General features: G+C 35.4%; 1 protein-coding gene across 1 annotated transcript in view; it reads left to right on the plus strand.

Moving 5' to 3' along the window:
* Window positions 1-21,893, plus strand: part of EYS (eyes shut homolog) — a 703,292-nt gene that overhangs the window by 580,029 nt on the left and 101,370 nt on the right. The window contains exons 38-39 of the mRNA XM_030944777.1: window positions 17,740-17,848; window positions 20,689-20,909. Coding sequence (XP_030800637.1) covers window positions 17,740-17,848; window positions 20,689-20,909 — 330 coding nt within the window. The remainder of the gene's footprint in view (window positions 1-17,739; window positions 17,849-20,688; window positions 20,910-21,893) is intronic.

Raw genomic sequence — 21,893 nt, forward strand, 5'->3', positions numbered from 1 at the left:
CAACCTCTTTTGTTCATCCATCTGGAAAATAACAGGATTATGCTTGCCTGCCTTCTGGGGCAGGTATAAGTTTTGCTCAACAGCAAATGTTGTGAAAAACACAAAACTAAACACCAGTCTGTGCCTGACATAAACCAAGGTATGTTCTGACCAATTTTTTCCTTGGCTGAAGAGTACACATCCTCAACCAGCCAAAGAGGGAGGTATTGATTATTAAGACTGAGTTTTTCCTTCACTTTTAACAGAAAAGAACACATTGCTTTTTTTTAATGGATTTATTTCAATAAAATACTTAAACCTGCAATCTTTCAAGATTTCTTCATGTATTTCATGGAGGTAGTGAATCTGGAACTTTTACTGCTTTTTAAATGACATTTCTTCAGTTCTTATGTGGAGAAGCAGGCACACAAGCAGTTTTACTGGAAATTTAAGGTGGGGATATATGAGGGAAAAAAGGGTCAAGTTAGCATGTGAGTGGAATTTGCTGATTGCTTGATGCAGAAAATAATTTCAGCAGCAGCCTATGCGAAATGTACATCCCTATTTTTCAATTTTAGAACTCAGTGTGGTGATACTGGGGTTGATGTGATATTGTTGGTCTTGCTAAGTACTCAGTGTCCACTCCGGGGACTATGAATACTTTCTAAAGCCCATATAATTTCATCTGTTTCCTTTTAAACACTTTAACCTTCAAATTTAACCAGAAAGTTTTTGGGTTTCATTTTTGGGGTTTTCTTTCTTGCTTTTCTATTTTTTCCAGAAAAAAACCATATTTAATAATTGTGAAAGTCTCTGTTTAATGATAAAGAAACCCTGTCAGTATGGCCATTTCCTTTGTCTCAAATAAAAATTGCAAAGAGTCTCAGAATGCTAAAAAGTAATCCTATAGTATTAAGGTATTCACACCTTCCAATACAATAACATTCATTCATATTGAATAGTAAATGGCCCTCTATTATTGCATATATTACATTTCACATAAGGTATTTTCAGACAATATACATCTGTACTGTGTTATTTTCTCATGAGTTTTACGCTGGTCAGCATCTTACAGCTTTTGGAATTAATATCTCTTATTAAAGTCCTCTTTGTTCAGGAAGATAATGTTAGTCTTCCTAAGCAGGCAATTAAATAGAAGAGTGATTAACTTGGTTTGATTAGTTGTGAACTGCTGTAAAAGTTCTGCTTATCTGATGAAAAAGTTATCTTTTGAGGGATTTGGTAGGTTTTTTTTTTTAGTCAGGTCAGATCACTAATTACACTCCCTGAAAAAGTTCTTCAATTGGGCACCATTCTTTTTGGTAGCAACACAAGGTGGTTTCATATTGACTAAAACTGCCCCTTGTTAACAGTAGATTAAATATGAAATATTTTACCACTCAAGCAGCTATGGCAGTTGGATCCAAAGAGAGGCTGAGATCTTGGAAATTCCTCTCATTCTTACTCTGAGGAGTTAATGCAAAGAGAAAGAGAAACATTATTTAATGTATCCAACACTGTCATAATTAGTTTATATCATTGCTTTGTAATTTAAAGTAATTACACAATTTGTCCATACAATTTTTATTATAGCTGATTATGTTTTCTGACAGGTTGGCAACAAGGTTGTGAGATTTTTTGGTAGCTTTTATCTCCTTGGTCATGGAGTATTATAGTAGTGAATGCTGAACATGCATTTTTGCTCTCATTTAGAAGTCTTGCTATGATATTTTGTGGTTTTTCCTTTTGTACTTTTTCTTTTAAACTACTAAAAATCTGCTGCCATTTTTCTCAGTTATGAGCTGGAAGACAGTTAAGTACACCAAAGGTTGAGTACTGAGACAACCAAAGGGCCAAAACATTTACAGCTACATTGGGTGGGAAATGAAGTCGCGAAGAATTGTTCAGTTTAAATTCAAGATGAGCTGCAAGATGCTAATATATATCTCATCTCACCTTACACAAGTTCTTGAGCTAAACATGAAACCATGTTTTGTGACCTGCAACTTTCACAGCATAGTACTCCTGCATCTTCAAATGATGAAATAAATTACATTGCCTAATAAGTGGGAAAACTTTATGTACATATTCTATAATTTTAAACTATCATTGCATACCTTTAAACAAAAAGCGGACAAAAATTCAAATATTTTATTCTTCCAAACTGCATATTGAATTATTGAAATATTTTACATGTCAGTAGCTGAGACTATCCCTGCTCATTTTAATCCCAGATAGCTGAGGATGGTTTTCTATGGGCTCCAAAGAATGTGTCCTATAAAAAGGCAGTGCCTTAAATCATTAGCATTGGTAGAAGATTCCAAAATGTTCACTTGATCAAAGATGAGAATTCAATACTTTGCTTAATAAGCTTTTTCCTCTTTCCTTTTCAGTTTTCCCTCTAGAAATAATAATGTTCTCTTCTTATGTCAGTGTAGTTTGTATCTGATTCAAGCCAAATAAGGTCTGTTTCTTCCCAAAATGCCCAAACTTTTGCATCAATATTCAGCAGTGACAATAGAGGATGAACACAGGACTTCCTTTGCTCCCTCAACCCTTCCTGAACAAGAAAGGATGATAAAAGGAAGACAGGGAAAATAAAAAAATAAGTTCTTGCGAAGTAGATTTTCCATAACTGATTCCCCACACAATTTATTCTGCTTACCTAATTATGTGCAGCACATATTATAGTTGAACCATCAGCAGGTATCCTGCCTTTCATATGTCATGCACAGGTGTATGGGGTTTTTTCTTCCTTCCTGACCAAACACCAGCCTATTTTGGTTGGGGGTTTTGTTTGTTTACTTGCTTGCTTTGTTTGGTTTCTTGTTTGTTTGTTTGCTTGTTTTTGTTTTGGTTTTGGGGTTTTGAGTTTTGTTTTTATTTTTGTGGGGTTTTTTGTTTTGGTTTGGTTTGGTTTTGGGTGGTTTTTTTTGGTTTTTGGTTTTGGTTTTGTTTTTTAATTTGGAAAAACAGTGCAATAGTTGTTTAATGAAAACAGTGTAGAATTAGGTGACCTAATCCTGCTCACCCTATCTTCCTGCCAGCTGTCTTCCTCTGGCACACAAATGAACAGCAGATGCATAGCTGGTGAAGTTTTCCAGGTTCATCATTAAGCAAATCACTTAATATTGACTGAAAACAGGCAACTATTTGGCTGCTGCAATTTAATAAGTGTGATGGGTATGTTCTTTAAAATCAATTTCTGTTTAGATTAATTCATCCTAATTTCTAGCAACTTCACATGAGATCAATAAAAGAATGACAATCACAGAACCTGCACTCATTATCTTACATATTTGGCATTCTCCAGACAACATCTTGGGCAAGTCTGTTCATCTCCTTTAGGTCTTTCCCTGTGATACAAGAGTTACAGAGATCCTTTTATTATAAAATTCATTATTGATCACAGGGTTCTGAGGTACATAGATGAAGACTAAAATAATTTCTAAAAATAATTTATGTTGGATAGGTAAAGCTCTTTCCTAAAATACACTGCCGTTCAGATAGAACGTTCCTTTCAAAGCTCTCCTAACACCCTCATATCAAGATCAGCTAAGTGGGCAGAAAATATGTTGGTGAGTATTGCATTGTCTATCTGGCAGTCAGTTACCCATGACATCCCTTAGTGCTTAGTGTGAGCCAGAGAAATAATGAAGTTTCTCACTGGGTCCTTCAGAGAAAAAGAATCTTCCAGCATGACCTTCTAGGGTTTGCCTAGGAGGCATGTCTGAAGTATAGCCCATGAATGCTCTTCTGAACACATTAGAAATGGTTTTGCTATACACAATTTTCTTAAATTATTCCCCTTTTTCTTTTCTATTTAAATTTGAAGGACAAGTTTGTTCTCCAAACCTTGCAAGTATCTGATCTATAGGCTGGGATGTGTTGATGTATTTAGTTTGATCATTTTTTAATAAGCTTGGTTTGTTCTTGGTATTTTGGTGCTTGAAGGTTTAAAGAGTGATTTGAAATGAAAGACAACTCTCTTTATTTCATTCTAAAGCAATATTTCTTGTTTTACAATCTATTTGATGGAACTCAACTACTGTTGAATATTGAATCCACTGAACCAAAAGACACCTATGATATGATCCTGCTGCCATCCATTTTTCTAGAGCCCGATACTCTTACCTATTGCAGTAAAAAACAAACACACAAACAAACCCCATAAAATAACCTTTGTTAAGGGATAGTTATGAAGCGTTCAGGTTTTATCATAAATACAAACATACAGAAGGCAGCAAGAGGCAACGGCCAGGACCTGGAACACGGGAAGTTCCATCTGACATGGAGAAGAGCTTCTTTGCTGCAAGGATTGGATAGCTGAGCACTGGAACAGAGTGCCCAGGGAGACTGTGGGCATTTTGTCCTTCTTTGGAGATACTCAAAAGCTATCCAGGTGCAAACACAAGAAACATGCTCTAGGGAACCCTGCTGCAGCAGGGAGGTTGGAACAGATGACCTCCAGTGGCCCCTTCTAACCCCGCCCATTCAGTGATTCCATGCAGTGTATAACCAAATTAGATAGAAAAGGAGAGGAAGAAAATGGTGAAAAAATAAATCAGACAATACTTTTACTTACCTGTGATTTGTTAATTTTAGGTTTTTATACAACCAGGCATCTCTCTGAAATGAAATAGTTAATCACAGGGTAGTTTTGTAGTGAAATAATTTCTAATATTTCCAAATGCAATATGTGTGTAGCTGCATTTGTAATATATAAGTGGAAAATTGGACATCAAAATCAAGAAATTAAGAACCTCATCTGTAAGCAAAACCTGATTTTACATCCACAGCAACAGGCATTGTGGTGCTTGTTTACACTTCCACAATTTTCTTAATGACTTACATTCATAAAATTTAATCTTGTTGAAAGGCCTATGTAAAATTTTGACTATCCATGAAGAAATGTGGCCCATTTCACATCATAGAAGATTGCTTTTTTTCCATGAATGCCTCATACTTTTTGCTTCTACAATCTGATGAAAGTAATCTATCTTGCTTAAAAAAACCAAAAAAAAATTCCTAAAAGATGGTCTGTGAATACACATTTACATCTACAAACTAAATGTATTATATTTACCTTGCTTTTTTGCAGATTATATTTATGAATCTTGTGCAGTATTCATTTTCCAAATAATACATTTCAGCTCAAATATATCACTAAACAAAGTGAACAAAAAAAGTAGGAGAGACATTTCTAATACACTAGGAAATATACATCTGCCTATTTAGGTAGGTTCTGCTGAAGCACATCTAAATGACATTATGAACTATATTATGCCTTCTGATATTCAAATAGGCAATAAGCATCCTGTACATTCATGTATGTTTAAGATTGCAGTTAAAATGTGTATAAACATACCATCATAAAGCAGTCTCTTTTTTCTTTAAAAATAGTTGTTTATAGCTTAGCAAAATGTTCTTGGCTGTTCATGTTGGATGCCTTGATTTAGATAGGTTCAAGTACAAAATCCACATGAAATTATTATAAGAATCTTAATTTCTTTGACAGAGCAGTTCTAAAGCTCATACTTTTGTTCTGATGGGGGAAAACACAGCATATGTGTTATCAAAAGCAGACTGCAACAAAACACTTAATGAGTCTGGTCCAGACAAAGATGAGTACAGAACTTTAATCAGTTTAGATTACAAGAGTAAGCTTCAAGTTCTGTGTGATTCTGTATTTATGAATGTATTCTGAAATCAGAAGTCTGCTCTGTTCTGTTCCTTTGTGTGTTCAAAGCAATAAGCATCTGTCAAAAACCAATGTTTTGGGTTTTTTTTATGTAATGAACTGGTTATATTTTGTGGCCATTAGGCTTCACAAATCAATAAATCTTAAGTCTGGCAAGGGGGGGTGTTATTTAATGTTTCTGCCTTGTGTTATTGACTTCAGGTGAGTTGTTCATGCTTTGTGAAAGTAGATTTGTAACATGACCAGCACTTTTGGCAATGATGCCTCTCATTTCTCCAAAATCAGTTATTCTTACCTGTACTGAAGAGGACCTGAAGGGATTATGATGGCAAGGCCTTACTTTCTATCTTATGATGGTGTCAAAGGGGGAGACACAAAGTTGGTAAAGATTGGAGGTGAAGAGATAAGTCTCTTAAGTGGTGTTATGGCTTAATATGAAAGATCAATTATTCCTTTCCAGTTTTATCTGGGTTACAAATGGTTCATTACTCTTCTCTGCAGTTTCCATGGCCCTTTGCTTGTGACAGCATAAGTAATGCTTAACACAAATAATACGTTAGTGATAATTCTTGTCATAAATAGAAAACTTTTATTTGGCAATAACATGTTTGTACCTTCTATTCTTAAGCAATACAGTGGAGAAGTAAATGTCCTGTTTTAAGAAGTTACCTTCACCTATGTATGCTCTGCCTCACTTTCTCTTGCCATATTTACAGTTGATCTTAATGTGGTTCAGCTGAATTAGGCATTCATAAACGATTATGGGAGAGTTGAGCAGAGGATATAGTTGTTTCAGCAGTTGTGGCTGAATTATAAGAGAGATTAAGTGTCTGCCTATTTCTTTTTTCCTACTGGGATGCTTCTGAGAATGTCACCAGAAGGGACCAAGAACAGGCTGTATGAATATCACTATGAGAAGCTGGTACATAAAGTTTGCCTAAGTCATAATTAGAGAAATGTGACAGTAGCTCCAATGTCCAAAGGCTTAAAGTTACAAAGGATTAGAAGACATGAGTCTTAAAGAGTCTGAAAGCAAAATACTTTTTTTTTCTATTGATACTTATATGTGTAAAACTGACATACAGCAGGATGTCTCTTGGTCCTGAGTATTAATATCAGCCACTACCTCAGGATTTGCACTAGTTGGTAATAGAAGGTCTTCATTCTCCAGTCTACCCAGGATTTCCTGTACTAGTGTACAAATTGCTCCTTCTCTTGGTGTTCAAATTGAAGAGTCACTTTCTCATTAACCACATTGCTTAACCTATTTTTCACTTCGTTCTCCCATGCAGAGGGGAGGTAACAGTTCTTTTTGGACCATCAGAGTATGCAAAAGAAAATTAGTTAGTGCTGCCTGGTAGAAGTAATATATGTTACTGATCATTGTATTTCTTCTGTCTGTAATAGGTAAGAAAAGATCCTCAATAGGAGATCATTGTAGTATTGCAATTATCTGTACAGCACTGCATTGATAGAGCTTTATTCACATGTCAAGTGGCTTCCTAATTTTCATTCATAGGATCAGACTTATGTAAGACAATAGACGGAAGACTGTATCTGAAGATGGTTAAACATAATAATTAATTCCTGTGCTCCAGTGCACAGATGTTGCTAGCTCCAGAAGAGTCTCTCTGCTCTGGGAGTGATAGCCCTCCTCGGGGAAGGGGAGATGTAATTTGAAGACTGCCCACTATGTCTCTCTTCAAACACTTTTTATGCTTTTTTGTGGTATTTTCTTGGTGAGGTGTTAGGATAATTGAACTCTCAGCATTTGTATGATTTTACCATTTTTTTCTTGATGTCTTGAGGGGAACTTACCCCCCTCAAAATATGGTGTTTGGATATGTTATTTTCCTTTATTCTTCTCTTTAGTTCTGGTTTAATAATTCTAAAAAGCACAACTTATGCATACATAAATCGTGTATGCATAAGAAAAATTCTTAAACATTGGTTGTTGTCAGAAATATGTGTATATATGTGTCTTTTCTTCAAACTTTGTATCTCATATCACTTCACATGAGAACATTGCTTCTAAATGCACATAAAGTGTTCTGTTATTTCTCTTTATTTGCACCTATTCATATCCATGAGATTCAGTTACCTGACAGGTAGATAAATGGCATAAAAATAGTTTTAAGAATGTAGACAGGTTTTGAAATTTGAAGTTTTATCAAGAGCTCTTTTCATAGTTTCCCCAGGCTTACAACAGTGTTTAGTGGCTCACCAAGAGGTAATACTTGAGTATTTCTTATATGAAGTTATACTCTGCTTCTACTGATATTAATGTTTTCTCAAGCAGAAACACAATCCAAACACATGATCCTTTTCAGTGTGTTCAAAATCACTCTACCTACAAGTGATCTTGTGCTTAAAGAGAAGGAAATGCTTGATAGTGGTTAGAGTGGTTTGATAGTGGTCACATTTCACTTGAGACTAGAAGACCTCTGAGTTGGTCTTTTTAGGGTACTTTTTTAGGGTACTCTTGTAATTAGCATTCATATGTTCCATGCAATCAAGTTTTATTTATTATTTAGCAGAAGTCTTCCAACTTCTTCCAGTCTTCCTCAGTGTCATATTGCATCATTGCACTTGGAAACTATTTTGGCTTTATTGAAATTAATTCCTTAGTATCACCTATTACCCCTAGACAATTTTTCCCATTTCTCAGAGACAAAGGCGTATTACTTTTGAGGTAATAGGTCAGCATAGCCATTTTGTTTGCTGAAAAGATTTCATCTCCATTTAAGGGAAGAACTGTCCAAAACTTATTATCTAATGACTCTTCATAAAAAGAGGTTTTCTATTTTCACACCAGCATATTCTTTCAGTGAAGATTATAGGCGAATTTTCATGTCTTACATATTTTGTACTAGCTGTTGCATAAGCTTTAGCTGGAGGCTTTTTACTGAAAGAGGAAGGCCAGCTTTCTTTTCTGACATTACATAATTTTTAATAACATTGCTTGAATGCAATTACATCTATATTAAAAATCAGTGAATTAGAGAAGGGAGAGTACAGGGTAAGAATTAGCTGTGCAAAAGACCACAAGCACCTTCCCTAAGAAGTGTTCATCTCTGTAGCGCCAAAGAATAGAAGAATAGAAGTCTTTCTCTTTGATATCATGTAGACTCAAAGAGAAGGTAAAGGTAACCATAACAAAAATTAAACAGCCTTGTTCAGGTGCAGCAAATACCCAGTTGGTACATGAACTTGAGGCAATGCAGTCAGAAGCAGGAGAAAGCAACTGTATTCAGTCTTGAAGGTGGATTACTGGGTTTAGAAACACGTGGTATTTATCAGCAATGAAATCTCAATGAATCCATCTAATAGACAAAAAAAGCCCACAATATGCATTATGAAGCCTTATGATCTAACAGACATAAATACAAGTACAGTATACATTCTGTATCCTTCTATATACAAACTTGTTTTCCTGAAACTCAAATTAGAGCACAAGGTTTTTGTAGGACTTTGTGCATTCTGCCAGGATCAATTTTGTAACAATCTGTTCTTCCAATACTGTCATGATCACGAACAGCAATAATGACTATGGTAATGATTATAATAAAAGTTCAATTTTGTTGTAACTTCAAAACTCTGCCTAAGTGTTAGTGCTAATTATTCCAGTATCTTTATGTTATTCCCATTCTTGCATGTGTGAAATGGAGGTGTCACAGTCTATCAGTTGGTTGTCACAGCACAGTGATGTATTGTGCTTACACCAGTGAAGTCCCCATGAAGTCAATGGAATTTCAAAGATATGATTAAAAGCAGAATTTATACTTTTCTTTAAAGATCCTTTCTGGGAACACATATCTTTAAAGTCATGATTCATAAAATATATATGTTGAAGAAATGCATTCCATTGAAATAAATGATCCTTGGGTGTATGCTGCCTGTAGTATGCTTGGCAATATATGCATTAGAAAGAGTCCCATTAGCCAGTCTACTAAAGGATCATAAACTTGACTGTTGGACTAGCAGAGCTGGAGTAAATGAAGCATAAACCGAGCTAAGTAGAACATAACATAAACAGTATCTGTTTCACCTAATATAGGTATTACCATTTTCAGCTACTAGTATGCTTACACAAAAACATTGGGTTTGGGGTTTTTTTTAGATTCTGTATAATGTATGAAAAAAACTGTATAACAACATTAAGCAAAGAAATTGCATCTTCTGTGCAAAGTAAGTAGTCTTTGGGAAGGTCAAGGGTATTTGTTTTCCTTATTTTCTTCAATTCTACTAGTACCCCCACAGCAAAAAGAGAAAAGAGGTTCTTTTTTATAAGCACATGTAGTGAGTGACAGGACAAGGGAGAATGGCTTCAATCTGAAAGAAGGCTGGTGTAGATTAGATACAAGGTAAAAATTCTTCACTATGACTGTGGTGAGGCACTGGAAGAGGATGCCCAGACAAGTCATGGATGCCCCATCTGTAGAAGTGTTCAAGGCCAGGTTGAATGGTGTTTTGAGCAACCTGGTCTACTGGAAGGGCCGTGGCAGTGAGATTGGATTTAGATGATCTGTAAGGTCATTTTCAACCTAATTCAATCTATGAATCTATGATTCTATGATACAAAGATATTGTTCAACTTCCTCAGATTGCAAGGGCCCCCTAAGGATTATTCATTCCAGATCCCTGCTCCTTACAAAACTACTTAAAATTAAACCACACACTTAAGAGCATCATCCAGATGCTCCTTGAACTCTGACACTTTGGTGCCATGACCACACCCCTGGGGAACCTGTTCCAGTGACTGACCACCCTCTCAGTGAAGTAACTTTTCCTAATGTTCTATCTGAACTTCCCTTGATGCAGCTCAGCTCATTCCATTTTCTCATGGCCTATTGCTGGTCACCAGAGAGAGAGCAGGATCTCCCATTACACTGCTTCCCTTGAAAATGAGATCACTCTTCAGCTTTCTTTTCTCCGAGATGAACAAACCAAGTGACCTCAGACACTCCTTTTAAGTCTTGCCATCGAGGCCTTCCACCACCTTAGTCAATCTCCTTCGAGCACATTGTAATACTTTGCAGCCTTCTTTTACTGAGACCCCTCAAAACTGCATGCAGTACTTGAGATGCATCTGCTCTACTACAGTGTAGAGTGAGACAATCACTTCCCTCAGCTGGCTCATGATGCTGTGCCTAATGCACCCAAGTTGTCCCCTTTGGCTGCCAGAGCACACAGGTGGCTCATATTTGACTTGCAATGAACTCAAACCCTCAGATTTCTCTCATACAGAGTGGTTCTCCAGCCTCTCATCCCCCAGTTTGTATATATAACCACAATTCCAGGTGAAGACTCTGGCACTTGGTCTTGTTAAATTTCATATGGTGGATGCTTGCCCAGCTCTCTGGTCTAGCCCAATCTCTCTGTAAAGCCTCTTGCCCCTGAAGGAGTCCACAACTCCTTCTAGTTTGGTGTCATCAGCAAATTCACTTTAATGTGTATTTATTTCTGTGTCCAAATCTTTTATAAAAAATGTTGAAGAACACTGGCCCTAAAACTGAGCCCTGAGGAGCCCACTGGCAACTGGCTGCCAGCCTGATGCAAACCCATTTAATACCTCTCTGAGCCAACTGCTCAGCCAATGTGTTATGGATTTCTCTGTGCTCTGTACATTTTATCCAGAAGGATACTCTGGGAAATAGTACTGAAAACTTTCCTATAATCCAAATGCACCACATCTACTCTCTTTTCTTGGTGGCTGACCTAGTGCTAAAAGGAGATTAAGTTGGTTAAGCAACACCTTTTCCTCATGAACTCATGCTATCTGTGGCCAGTGAGGGTGTTGTCTTTCAGATGCTTAACAATCATTCCCAGAATAAGCTCCTCCCTAATTCTATCACTGAAGTGAGTGACAGGTCTGCAATTTACAGGGCCTTCCTTCTTTCCCTGCTTGAAAACTGGAACAATATTTGCCAGCTTCCAGTCAACTGGGGCTTCTCCAGACTCCCAAGATCATTGACAACTAATGAGACATCCTGTGATGACACTGGCCATATCTTTCAGTACTCTGGGATGAGTCCCACCAGGGCCCAGAGATTTATGTACGTACGGCTGCAGCAGCAAATTTCAAAAAATTTCAGGGTCAGCTGGAGTTTATAATTCCCTAATGTATTCCCAAAGATCGCACACCTCTTTTTGTGTGTGGTTTGTTTTATTATTCCTAAAGAAATGGCCATCAAGGGACTCCTGCAAGACACTTCAGGAGTCAAAGTAATTTGGGGTTTTCAATCTACCTTGTTTTCATCTACTCTTCTCCTTGGTCTCTTTTTCTCTTTCCCTCTCTGAACACTTTTACTATTTGGTCACTTTGCAGCAACTAGAAAACCTGAAAATTGATGTTGAATTGCTGGGGGTTATGAAATATGTTTCATTGATTTCAAATAAAATGTCAGACATAAAATGCGGCATTCATTTTTATAATTGTCACTTCTGAGAGCTGCAATTGAAGTTGGTAAGAAATACCAAAATTTGACCTTACTGAAATAGAAGATGATAAAGAGACATGATAACATTTCCATGGAAGAAGTATGCCAAAGATAATTTTTGGGAAGTGAAGGTATGGTTTTTAAAGCAATTGGCTTTTAAGAAATATATATTTTAAGGGGATAAAAGGTAGTAAGTGCAAGAATATTGGAAAAGTATGAAGAGATTATTAAAACTGCAAGGCAGAGTACATATTTTCATGCTTGTGAATTGAATATGCTCAGTCAAAAGTAAAATCACCATTCTTGAAAAATCACCTGTAATACTTGACAGTTGGTTAGTTGTTCCCTTGACAACTGCTCTGGTAAATCAAGGATGTAAATGAAGCTGCTATTTCAGTGTTTTGCAGGACCCTTTTATTTTATGTCTTTAATATCAATACTTTTTTAGTAAGGGGATTTTTGTGGGGATTTTTTTCCTATGTTGAACTGTTAAGCTGGGCTAGCATTTTTCAGATTGTAGGGAGAAAAATAACTAGTTCTAATTGTAGTCCTCCGACTGTGGCATTATAAAATGGACAGTGATGTTGCTTGTTTCTAATAATTTTTCAGCAGACCAGAAACCCTGCACTGATAGCAGTGTGAGGTCTTTGTTCAGAAACAGTTTTACCATGATTATTTAGCTTGGATAAAAACAAAAGTTCTCTTTATAATGCTTGGAGTTATTTATACCTGCTGACATGACACTTTAATTTTGCTATACTTCTCCTTAATCTGTTAGAAATATGGCTGCACCTTCAGCATTATATAGAAAATATAATTGATATAAACTTAACTTTCTTAAGTATGTTTACATAACCATGAATGCACCATTTTTACATGATTACATTGCATAGTTATAATGCATAAAAACAGTTAAAAGTCTTCCAGAAGTTCCAGTCTCTGGACCTATTCTCATCCGTATTGTCAAATATGTAATCAGTTCAAGATACTTTACTATGTTTCCCTTGATATAACTGGAAGCTGAAGCCATCATGCTATCAATTAGAGCTTAAGTCAGTCTTTCCGATTATTAGAAGAGACATTAGTGGGGATTTTGCATTCATGCTTTCTACTGTGCTCCTTTAGTGCCACCTGGTGACTAGCTAGAAAAGGAGAAAGGTAGGATTTTATTTCCAATTGGAGAAATCTATGATAATTTAAGCTAAAACATTCACTTGAGCAAGATCATACCAGATTTAGAGGTGCCCCAATCTTGGGTATCTTAAGAGGATTTATTTGACTACCAGTTTCAGACTTAAGTAATCCAATACCTAATATCCACATTTGTGTCATGAGTGTGTGAGGTACACATTGCACTTTGTTAGAAATCCAGTGTTCATGCACATAATTAATCAACATGCAACTATTAATGACACAGTCTATAACCACTGTTTTGCACTTGTTGAGATTCATGAGTCTTTTGCAAAAAAAATAGTAAATCCTTTGTGATTCTTGTTCTTAACTTTATATAAAATCCACAGCAACTATGAAAAAAAATCATTATTTTCTAAGCCTAGAGCAAATAGGAAGGCTGAACATCTTCTCATTTCAAATTTGTGGAAATAAATATTTGAATTCATGAGGCCTATATCTTAGCATCTCCAGGAACAGGCTGGGCTTCACATGGCTCCAGACCTGTTAAGATTACTGTGCATAACCTTACCCATATGTCCTCCACATATACACATTTCCTATAACTGCTTCTCACACACCCAATTCTTTACTTCCCTGTGAATCCTTTTTATATCATTATGAGTGTTATATGAATGAATTACAATTCAACTGCCTGACAAAATTATACTGCAATAGGAATTGTGTTGCATTCTCTCCTGTCACTGTCTCTGGAGGGAAAAATATGCTGGCTTTAAGTGCAGCCAGAATAGGCCACTGAGATGCAAGGCAGATGGACTGGAATGCCTTCAGCATCTAAACGAGTGAAAAAGCACCACTGAACTAAAAATACTTCAAAATGTAAAGATGTCAGTGATTAGCCACTTTCATCTCAGGTGTTCTTAATGTGAGGTCAGTATCTCATAATATGAGGTTAATTAGAAAAATAAAGAAAAATGTCAAGAGAATAAATCATCAGTTTCATTTTCTCTTTTCTAATGGATTTCAATCTTCTGTGAGGTGCATGAAATAATACAACTGCATTTATTCAATTGCAAGATTAAGACAGATTTAAACATAGATTATAAGAAAACTATAACCAGGTTATAGAGCAACATTGATGGTATTTGAGTTCAAGTAATTTCTGTGACAGAAATTTCAAGTCCCTTCTTTTTTCCACCATTGTTTTAAAAACGTAATATTATTATATTTTGCATGTGTCTATGTTGCAGCACTTTCTGGGTTTAAATGCTATAATAAAGACTGAGACAGCATTTGTGGTCTAATTGCCATTTTTTCATATTTTTATAATATTCTAAGAAATCTGTCTTTTGGACTGTAATTTTCCATGCTCTGTCTCTTTCTAAAAGCTATTCTAGGCATATTTAAGTAATCTAGCAAATTCAGAGAGTCCTAATTCTGTGGTAACATAAGCATGAAAAATATCCATTTTGTTCACATTTCAAATGACAGGTTTTCCTTCCTGTGACAAGACAGAGAAAAATTCCAAGTATTAATTCATTGGAAATCTTTACAGAGAAAGAAGCAAATGCTGAAGAAAACAGTGATAGTATTCATGGAGTGCATTCTTAACATGCACTCCAGAATACAGGGCAGTAGGTTTCTGCTTGTAGCCTCTGCTTTTATTCTCATGACTCAGTCACAAATCTGTTGGCAGACATCAAACAAATCTGTTCTCCTCTTTGAAATTTCATTGCTGCATATTAGAAAAAAGCAAAACACCTCTATGTCCTTTATGAACTTATGATCTAATGATCAAAATCACTGTATAATAAGCTGTTGTTTATGGATACTGAGAGGTTTTATTTGGATTTTCTTCTTTTTTCCTCATATATTTATTTAAAGATAGAATGGATTACCAGGTATGCCTGAGTAGGGATGACTGTGTTATTATCTAAATGAATTTATGATACTTGGGCTTTTCTAAATAAAGATTCCTAAAGTGAAGAACTTGTCAGTATTAAACAGTCTCTAAGGCTTATTTTAGTTGCACCTATGTTTAATCTTCCCCTTTTTTCCTACACTAAAGGACCAAAATAATACAAATTATGTGTGGAAAACAGTGAGAATGTGTGTACACCAGGCATTTGCAATGGAAGTTTATTATGCTGAATGGATGGCTAATTGCTTGAAGATGGTCACACTGACACAGACCTCAATGTTCTTTTATTTTTCATTAGATGAGCATTCCTATTAATTAATTGTGCCATTTCACTTAAACTTTTGTTCTTTTTGGGCTGGACCATTGTAACATAGGGTATAAGAGGTTATTTAGAAAAAGAAACATGCAGACTTCAGAAATCTTTATGAAAAGAAGGGACAAGGCAGGGGCAGAGGGTGGGCTTTGATATGAGTGTGTTAGGTCTCTACTACAGTATCCACTCAGAGTAGAAAGCATCCAGGAAACGCTATGAGTTTGTTTCCCCCAAGAGAGAATCTTAAATGACCTGATTTTCTATTATCTGAGAAAGTTATCTTTATACACTCTGACTTACTGAGACAATTCCCAGCAACAGAAATATGAGTAGGAATAATAAATTAAATTCAAAGAATATTTTATATTTCAAGAATTGGTTGGAAAACAGAACAGTGGAAGCATTTTCTCAAAAATTGTCCTTATTTCAAGTACCTAAAAGAAAATCACCAACTATCTGTCAATATATCCACTGTTTATTAAGGAGAAACATCTGTTTACTGAATTCATTATTTATAATGAAATTGTGCAAATCAGATGGTCTTCAAAACAGCAGGTACTGCTTCTACTTCCCTATATTTAAAATCAAAATATTATGCTAACTTTAGACTTTTCAAGAAGGAATGCAATTGAAAAATACCTTAACAACAGGACTCTTTTTCGCCAAAAATTATAAATAAAAATGAATGTTTTTCAAACTCATTTAAATAGTCCAGGGGTCTAGATCACATTTCAGAGGGTGATAATAGAAAATGCCATTCAAATATCTCATATTTTTAAAGAAAGATTCAAAAATAAGAAATATTTTGCATACTTACAAGGTAGAAATAATTTAGCACATTTCAATCCCACGCATTGGAGTACAGTGAAAAGTCAATGAATTAGTATTGATTGATTTAGCTGTGAACCAGCAGTGATATAACCATTGGAAAGGTGGGATTTATTAATATGTAAGCATCAGCTGCTGATGTGGATGTTCTGGCTATAAGGTGAGTGAGTAAATGCACTGGTTTTGTGCTACTCACTCAGAAATCACTGCAGTGAATTTCTAAATATTCATTGGGTCCTATACTATACAATATTCTATCCATTTATGTAAATACAATGTTCCCAGCAACTTCAGAGGTGAAAACTGGGATTTCATAATGAATCTATAGAGAGAAGGATGAAATAGTAAGATTTTAGAAACAGAAGCAGAGGCACAAAACTCAAGGCATAACCTGGAATAAATCACCAGGTGGTGATATATAAAAAGGTACCATTTGAGACTATGGTACATCTTGATGTGTTTTCTCCAGGAGTAAATTTGTCCTTATCAATGCTGAAGTAATTTCTATGATTAGTAATGCTTCAAATGTACAGATCATAATGGGCTTTAAAATATTTTAACTCTTTCATATGTGTATTGCATAAGATAAAAATTCATCTATCCCAACAAAAAACAATTTCTGAGATTCCTATTACTGTCCTTTACCATTCATTCAGATAAAAGAAACAGAAAATTTGGTAGTCCATATAATATGTTAATTTTTTTTCAGAAACTTTTTTAAAGTTTGTTGTGTAGCATTTGTGAAATATTACATAAAAATGTAACGTTGTTGTTAGAAGCTGTACCCCAGAAACCTAATTATGGTGATTTGGCTGAAATTCTCCGTGTTTTATTGAACTTCCAGTAGTATTTACTACACAAATTCCCTTAATCTTACATTCTTCTTTATCTCTGAGGCTCAGTACCAGAGTTTGCACTAACACAGTTTCCAAGTAGTGATAACTGCCTCGCAGTGTAATTTTTCTGCTCAGAGGTATGCAGCCTTTCATTTCTTATTCCATTTATATTCCCTCTGTAGGTCAGGAAAAAGAAATTTCAACCCAGGCTGTTCAGCATCATTCAATGTTGATGTCACTTGTCTGACAATCCTCTATACTAGGGACATTGTATGTCAACCACAGTTAGCACTTAAAATTTATCAATACTCAAATATTTAAAGATTTTTTTCTTCTTTTCTCTGTATATATTTCAAACACTAGTCAAGAATAGCAAGAAAGGAAACAGAAGAGGGATGTTAGTTGCTGAAACTTGCATATTTTGTCTCCTGGGTAATTCAATAGCTATGAAACTGAAATTAGTAGTGTCCAAAGATTTTCATGCTTTACGGAAGTATGAATATCTCTTTCACCTTACCTCTGCCATGTGAGGTTTGAATACTCCGTGACCAACAGTATAAGCAGCAATGGGATCTTCTGTTTCCTTACAGCTATGTGTTGCCTGTGGGCAGTCCTGAAGGTTACTGCATGATTGAAGTGGCTGCAGATGGAAACCCCCCTGTACAGCACAGACTTTCCTTCTCACATCGAGCATCTCAGGTGAGTCTGCAAAACATCAAAAAACAGCTATTTGCTTTGAACATTTCTTCAGCATATGCACTACAGTTATTTTCAAAGGAGAATAGGTATATTCTAACTTCTTCTAAAGGAGGAAATATAATTCCTCTTCAGATATCATTATATGAACTTACTATCTTTCTAATAGGTGTTTTTGCATCCAGCAACCACAACATATCCATTAATTTCTTCTTTATTTGACTCTAAAGCCTCTATTCCTGCTGCACAAAGTCCATTAAAAAACATGGATGCTATGAGAGTTTAAAAAAAGTATATTAGTAGTGTCATTTACCTAAGGCCAAGGGGTTATTAGAAACAATTCAGATATTACTAAGCAGTAATTCTAGTTACTTTTTAGTTGCAAGCTACACTGTCTAGTGGAGGACAGTTATGAATCATCAGTGATTTAATTTGGTTTCAGTATTTTTGCTAGGACTTGGTTTCTGAATAGTGTTGTGAAAATATCTTTCTCCATTTTGAAACTGGTATCAGAAGACTCATTCTGAATGGATAAGAGGCCAGCTTTCCCAAATCTTGAAGTTTTCCGTTATTCTTTGTCTTCATTTTATTGCTTTTTTAATGCATTCTCTCATCACGAGATTATTTCTGCATGAAACATTTTTAAACATTTTTAGACAAGATTTTGAACTGTGATTGACAGCTTGCTTTATAAGTTTGTTCACTAGAAGACAGGTCAGTTATCTGCTGAGATGCTAATCTTGATGTGCATCTCACAGCATGCACTGCTGGTTTGTAACAGAATTTCTTCCCTTGCATGGTATGTAGTATGAATGTCAAATCCTCATGACTAACTGTTACACTTTACAGATCTGCTCCTAATCTCCCAGAACCTCTATTTACAAAGTACACAATCAAAGAAAGAATAAAAAGACATTTCTTATCTCTAAGAGGTCTGATGAATATCTTCCCATTATTGCCCAAGATAATCCTTTTCACTACTCAGGCTAAAAGTGAAGAAGGATATTTTCAAATTAGTATTTGAAAAGTTAAACATGAGTATTACATAAGTTATTGATATATATATTAAATCTTTTATGTTGTTAATAAGACTTTCAGGAATTCTTTCTTTGTGCCTCCTTAAAATATATTCTGGTTAAGTCAGTTAAATTCAGAACAGGACCTTTACAGAAAGAATGTGTATTATGGTGTAGTAGCATGAGCTTGAACATCAAATACATTATGATAAAATCCAGTGATGCTAGAAACTGAGCAAAGCCTACTGAAGTTCTGTGATACACTGGATCTGCCCCCAAGGTTAGTGCTTTTGTAAAATAAGCCAAATAATAAAGGAGATTGCTTTGCCAGTGGAGTGTTAAAAACACTGCTCTTAATCACAGACACTTTGTCATGCAGTCCAATGCTTTGCTTAATTCTTGAAAGAGATTCACAAGCAGAGAGAAAATGTTTGCAAACACTACTTACAAATCTTGTCTATCACTGTGGTGTTTCATAGCTTTGTTTGAAAGGGGATAAAGTCAAGTGATCTGAAATTAATTCAACAAGTGCAGAGCCAATGTCTTTGAATTCCTTTGGTATGAAAAATCTGATTTAATTTTATCCATGCTCTAAAAGAAGTAGGTGTTTTTCTTTTTCACTTCAGAATGAAAGACACTGAGTAGAAGAATATCTGGCAGTATTCACATTCATTGTATCACAAAATCTCACTTGAAATTGTTAGCAACATAGCTCCAGGACTGACAAAAGTAATACTGAAAACAACAAAGCAAAAATCATATGGATGTGTGAATTCCAGATAAATCAATAGGATGTTTTCCTCCTGTTTCTATTTTTTTACAGGTGTCTGAATATGATAGTGAACGGCCTCTTCACTATAAGTTACCCCCTCACATGTTTTACATATGCTGTGATAATTTCTGATTCCACTGGTGTATTCTTTCTTGACTTGAGCGGGCTAGGTGTCACCCTCTTTCTGGACTAATGGTATTGTACAAATAAATGCATCATTGTGTGATGCAAGTATAGTTTTTTTTTCAATTCCTAAGAATTGGCAGGCACTTAGCAAATGAACTCAGGAATGATGTAGTCCCATGTAAGAATTCCAGAAAGTCAGGAATTAGCTTGAGGAGTGGAATTCAGAGCGTTAAATGAGCCATAGTTCATTTATATGTGATGATTAAGGGCTTGAATCCTAGGTCAGGCAACAGAGGAATTACCATAGTGAGCACTAATATGATTTGGTCAGACTCTGTGTGAAAAAGTTGTGATTGTTTCTTTGCACCTTTATAAGGGTGTTCTAGGCTTTTGGAAATTTGAAAATTTCCTTTTTTATCCCCCTTGGGCTTCAGTATAGCAGTCTGTTTTCTGTCACTCATTAAAAAAACTAAAATATTTTTTCTGTATTCCCTTATCTTGAGATCCCATAGGTCCCAGGTCTTAAAGGAAATATCTTCAAGTCTACAGCTTCTCCTGTGTTCCTGCACCAAACTTCAGCCATGAATGTTCAACTCATCATATAGGATGAGGGTATCTATGTAAAAAACTTACCATGTTCCCTGTCATTAAGGCTGAGAATTCCAATTTGTGTTTCATGGAATGTATGTTGTCTTATATATTTGAAAATATGAAAACAAATTAAACCACCCTCTTTGTAAGGATTATTCAAAAAGGAAAAAAAAAAAAAAAGAGAACATTTTTTAAAATAATCATTTCAGAAAGCATCAGAGTTTTTGCCCATCTTCGAGTAATGATTATTTCCTTTATCAGTATCTATTGTTCCTTCATTGTTTACAATAACATCACAAATCACATTTTTTCTGACAAGTCTCTTTTTGTTTCTGCAGATCAACTTTGGATCAATCTTCCTTGGAAAGGTTCCTGTTCATGAGGAGGTTCATCGATGTGCTGGGCAGATATATGGCTATAAAGGATGCATTAGGGATTTTCAAGTCAACAACAAAGAGTTGTTCATCATAGATGAGGCTCTTGAAGGAAGGAATGTTGAGAACTGCAATGTTCCAATGTGTGATTATCATCCATGTCACAATGGGGGGACCTGCACTAGGTAAGAGGCATTTCTTTATCCATTTTATCATTCATTCTTGATGAAAAATTACTATAATTTTCTCTGTGATGAAATAATCACCAATCTTTTGTCCTGATAATTTCAACTAGAAAATGTGGCATCTTCATGCCAGCCAGAGAGATGCTACAATTTATTTGCTTGCATGAAAAGTGATATAAAATATAATGACATTGTCCACACAGGATATATATTTTGTTGAAGCCAGAATTCCTTTGCAACCAATCAGATCAGTACTGCTACAAGACTAAATCTGAACTTTTCTATAGACAGTTTGGACAGAAGGCACATAAGAGGTCATTATTTTTCCTAACAACTCCATCTCTTACTCAGTTGTGTACCCTCACACATCTTCATGGTGTGTTCCTGAGTGCAAATGTTCATCATCATGCTGTGGAAACACTAACAACTGACTTTCTTGTTCACCTTCAGCATATGTGAAAAGATATTGTCAAAGAACCTTTGCAAGCTAAGGTGCATCATGCTGAAAGAGGAAATGGAGTCTGAAAGAGACATGAGTTAAAAGAACAGAGGATGATGGTTCAGTTGAATGGTGGTTCAGTAGGAGCACAGTAACTTTTTAAGCCATAGCAACTTGATCATTATCTAAGGAACTCAGCATTTAGAAACACATTTCTGTTTAGAAATGATAGAATTTATGAAGTAGCTGCCAAATTATTAAAAAAATTGTACTTCAAGGCAAATGCTGAACAGAACAATTTAAATTTCTTTTGATGTTCTGGGCCACTGTGTGTTTCTTAGATTGAGGAGATCTTGAACAAATTTTTGAGGGACTTCTCTGCCTCTTGATTGATGTGAACACACAAAAAATATTAAACAGGTCTTTGATCTTTAAGTCTTGTTTGACTAGAGCACAAATGAAAACAAGGCAGTTTCATGAAAACACACAATTTGCCTACCAGTCTGATGAAACTGAGTGTGTACTTTGGAGTAATGAAACTGTTT

The sequence above is a fragment of the Camarhynchus parvulus genome, chromosome 3 (genome assembly GCF_901933205.1).
Source record: "Camarhynchus parvulus chromosome 3, STF_HiC, whole genome shotgun sequence".
In the NCBI taxonomy this organism is placed as follows: domain Eukaryota; kingdom Metazoa; phylum Chordata; class Aves; order Passeriformes; family Thraupidae; genus Camarhynchus; species Camarhynchus parvulus.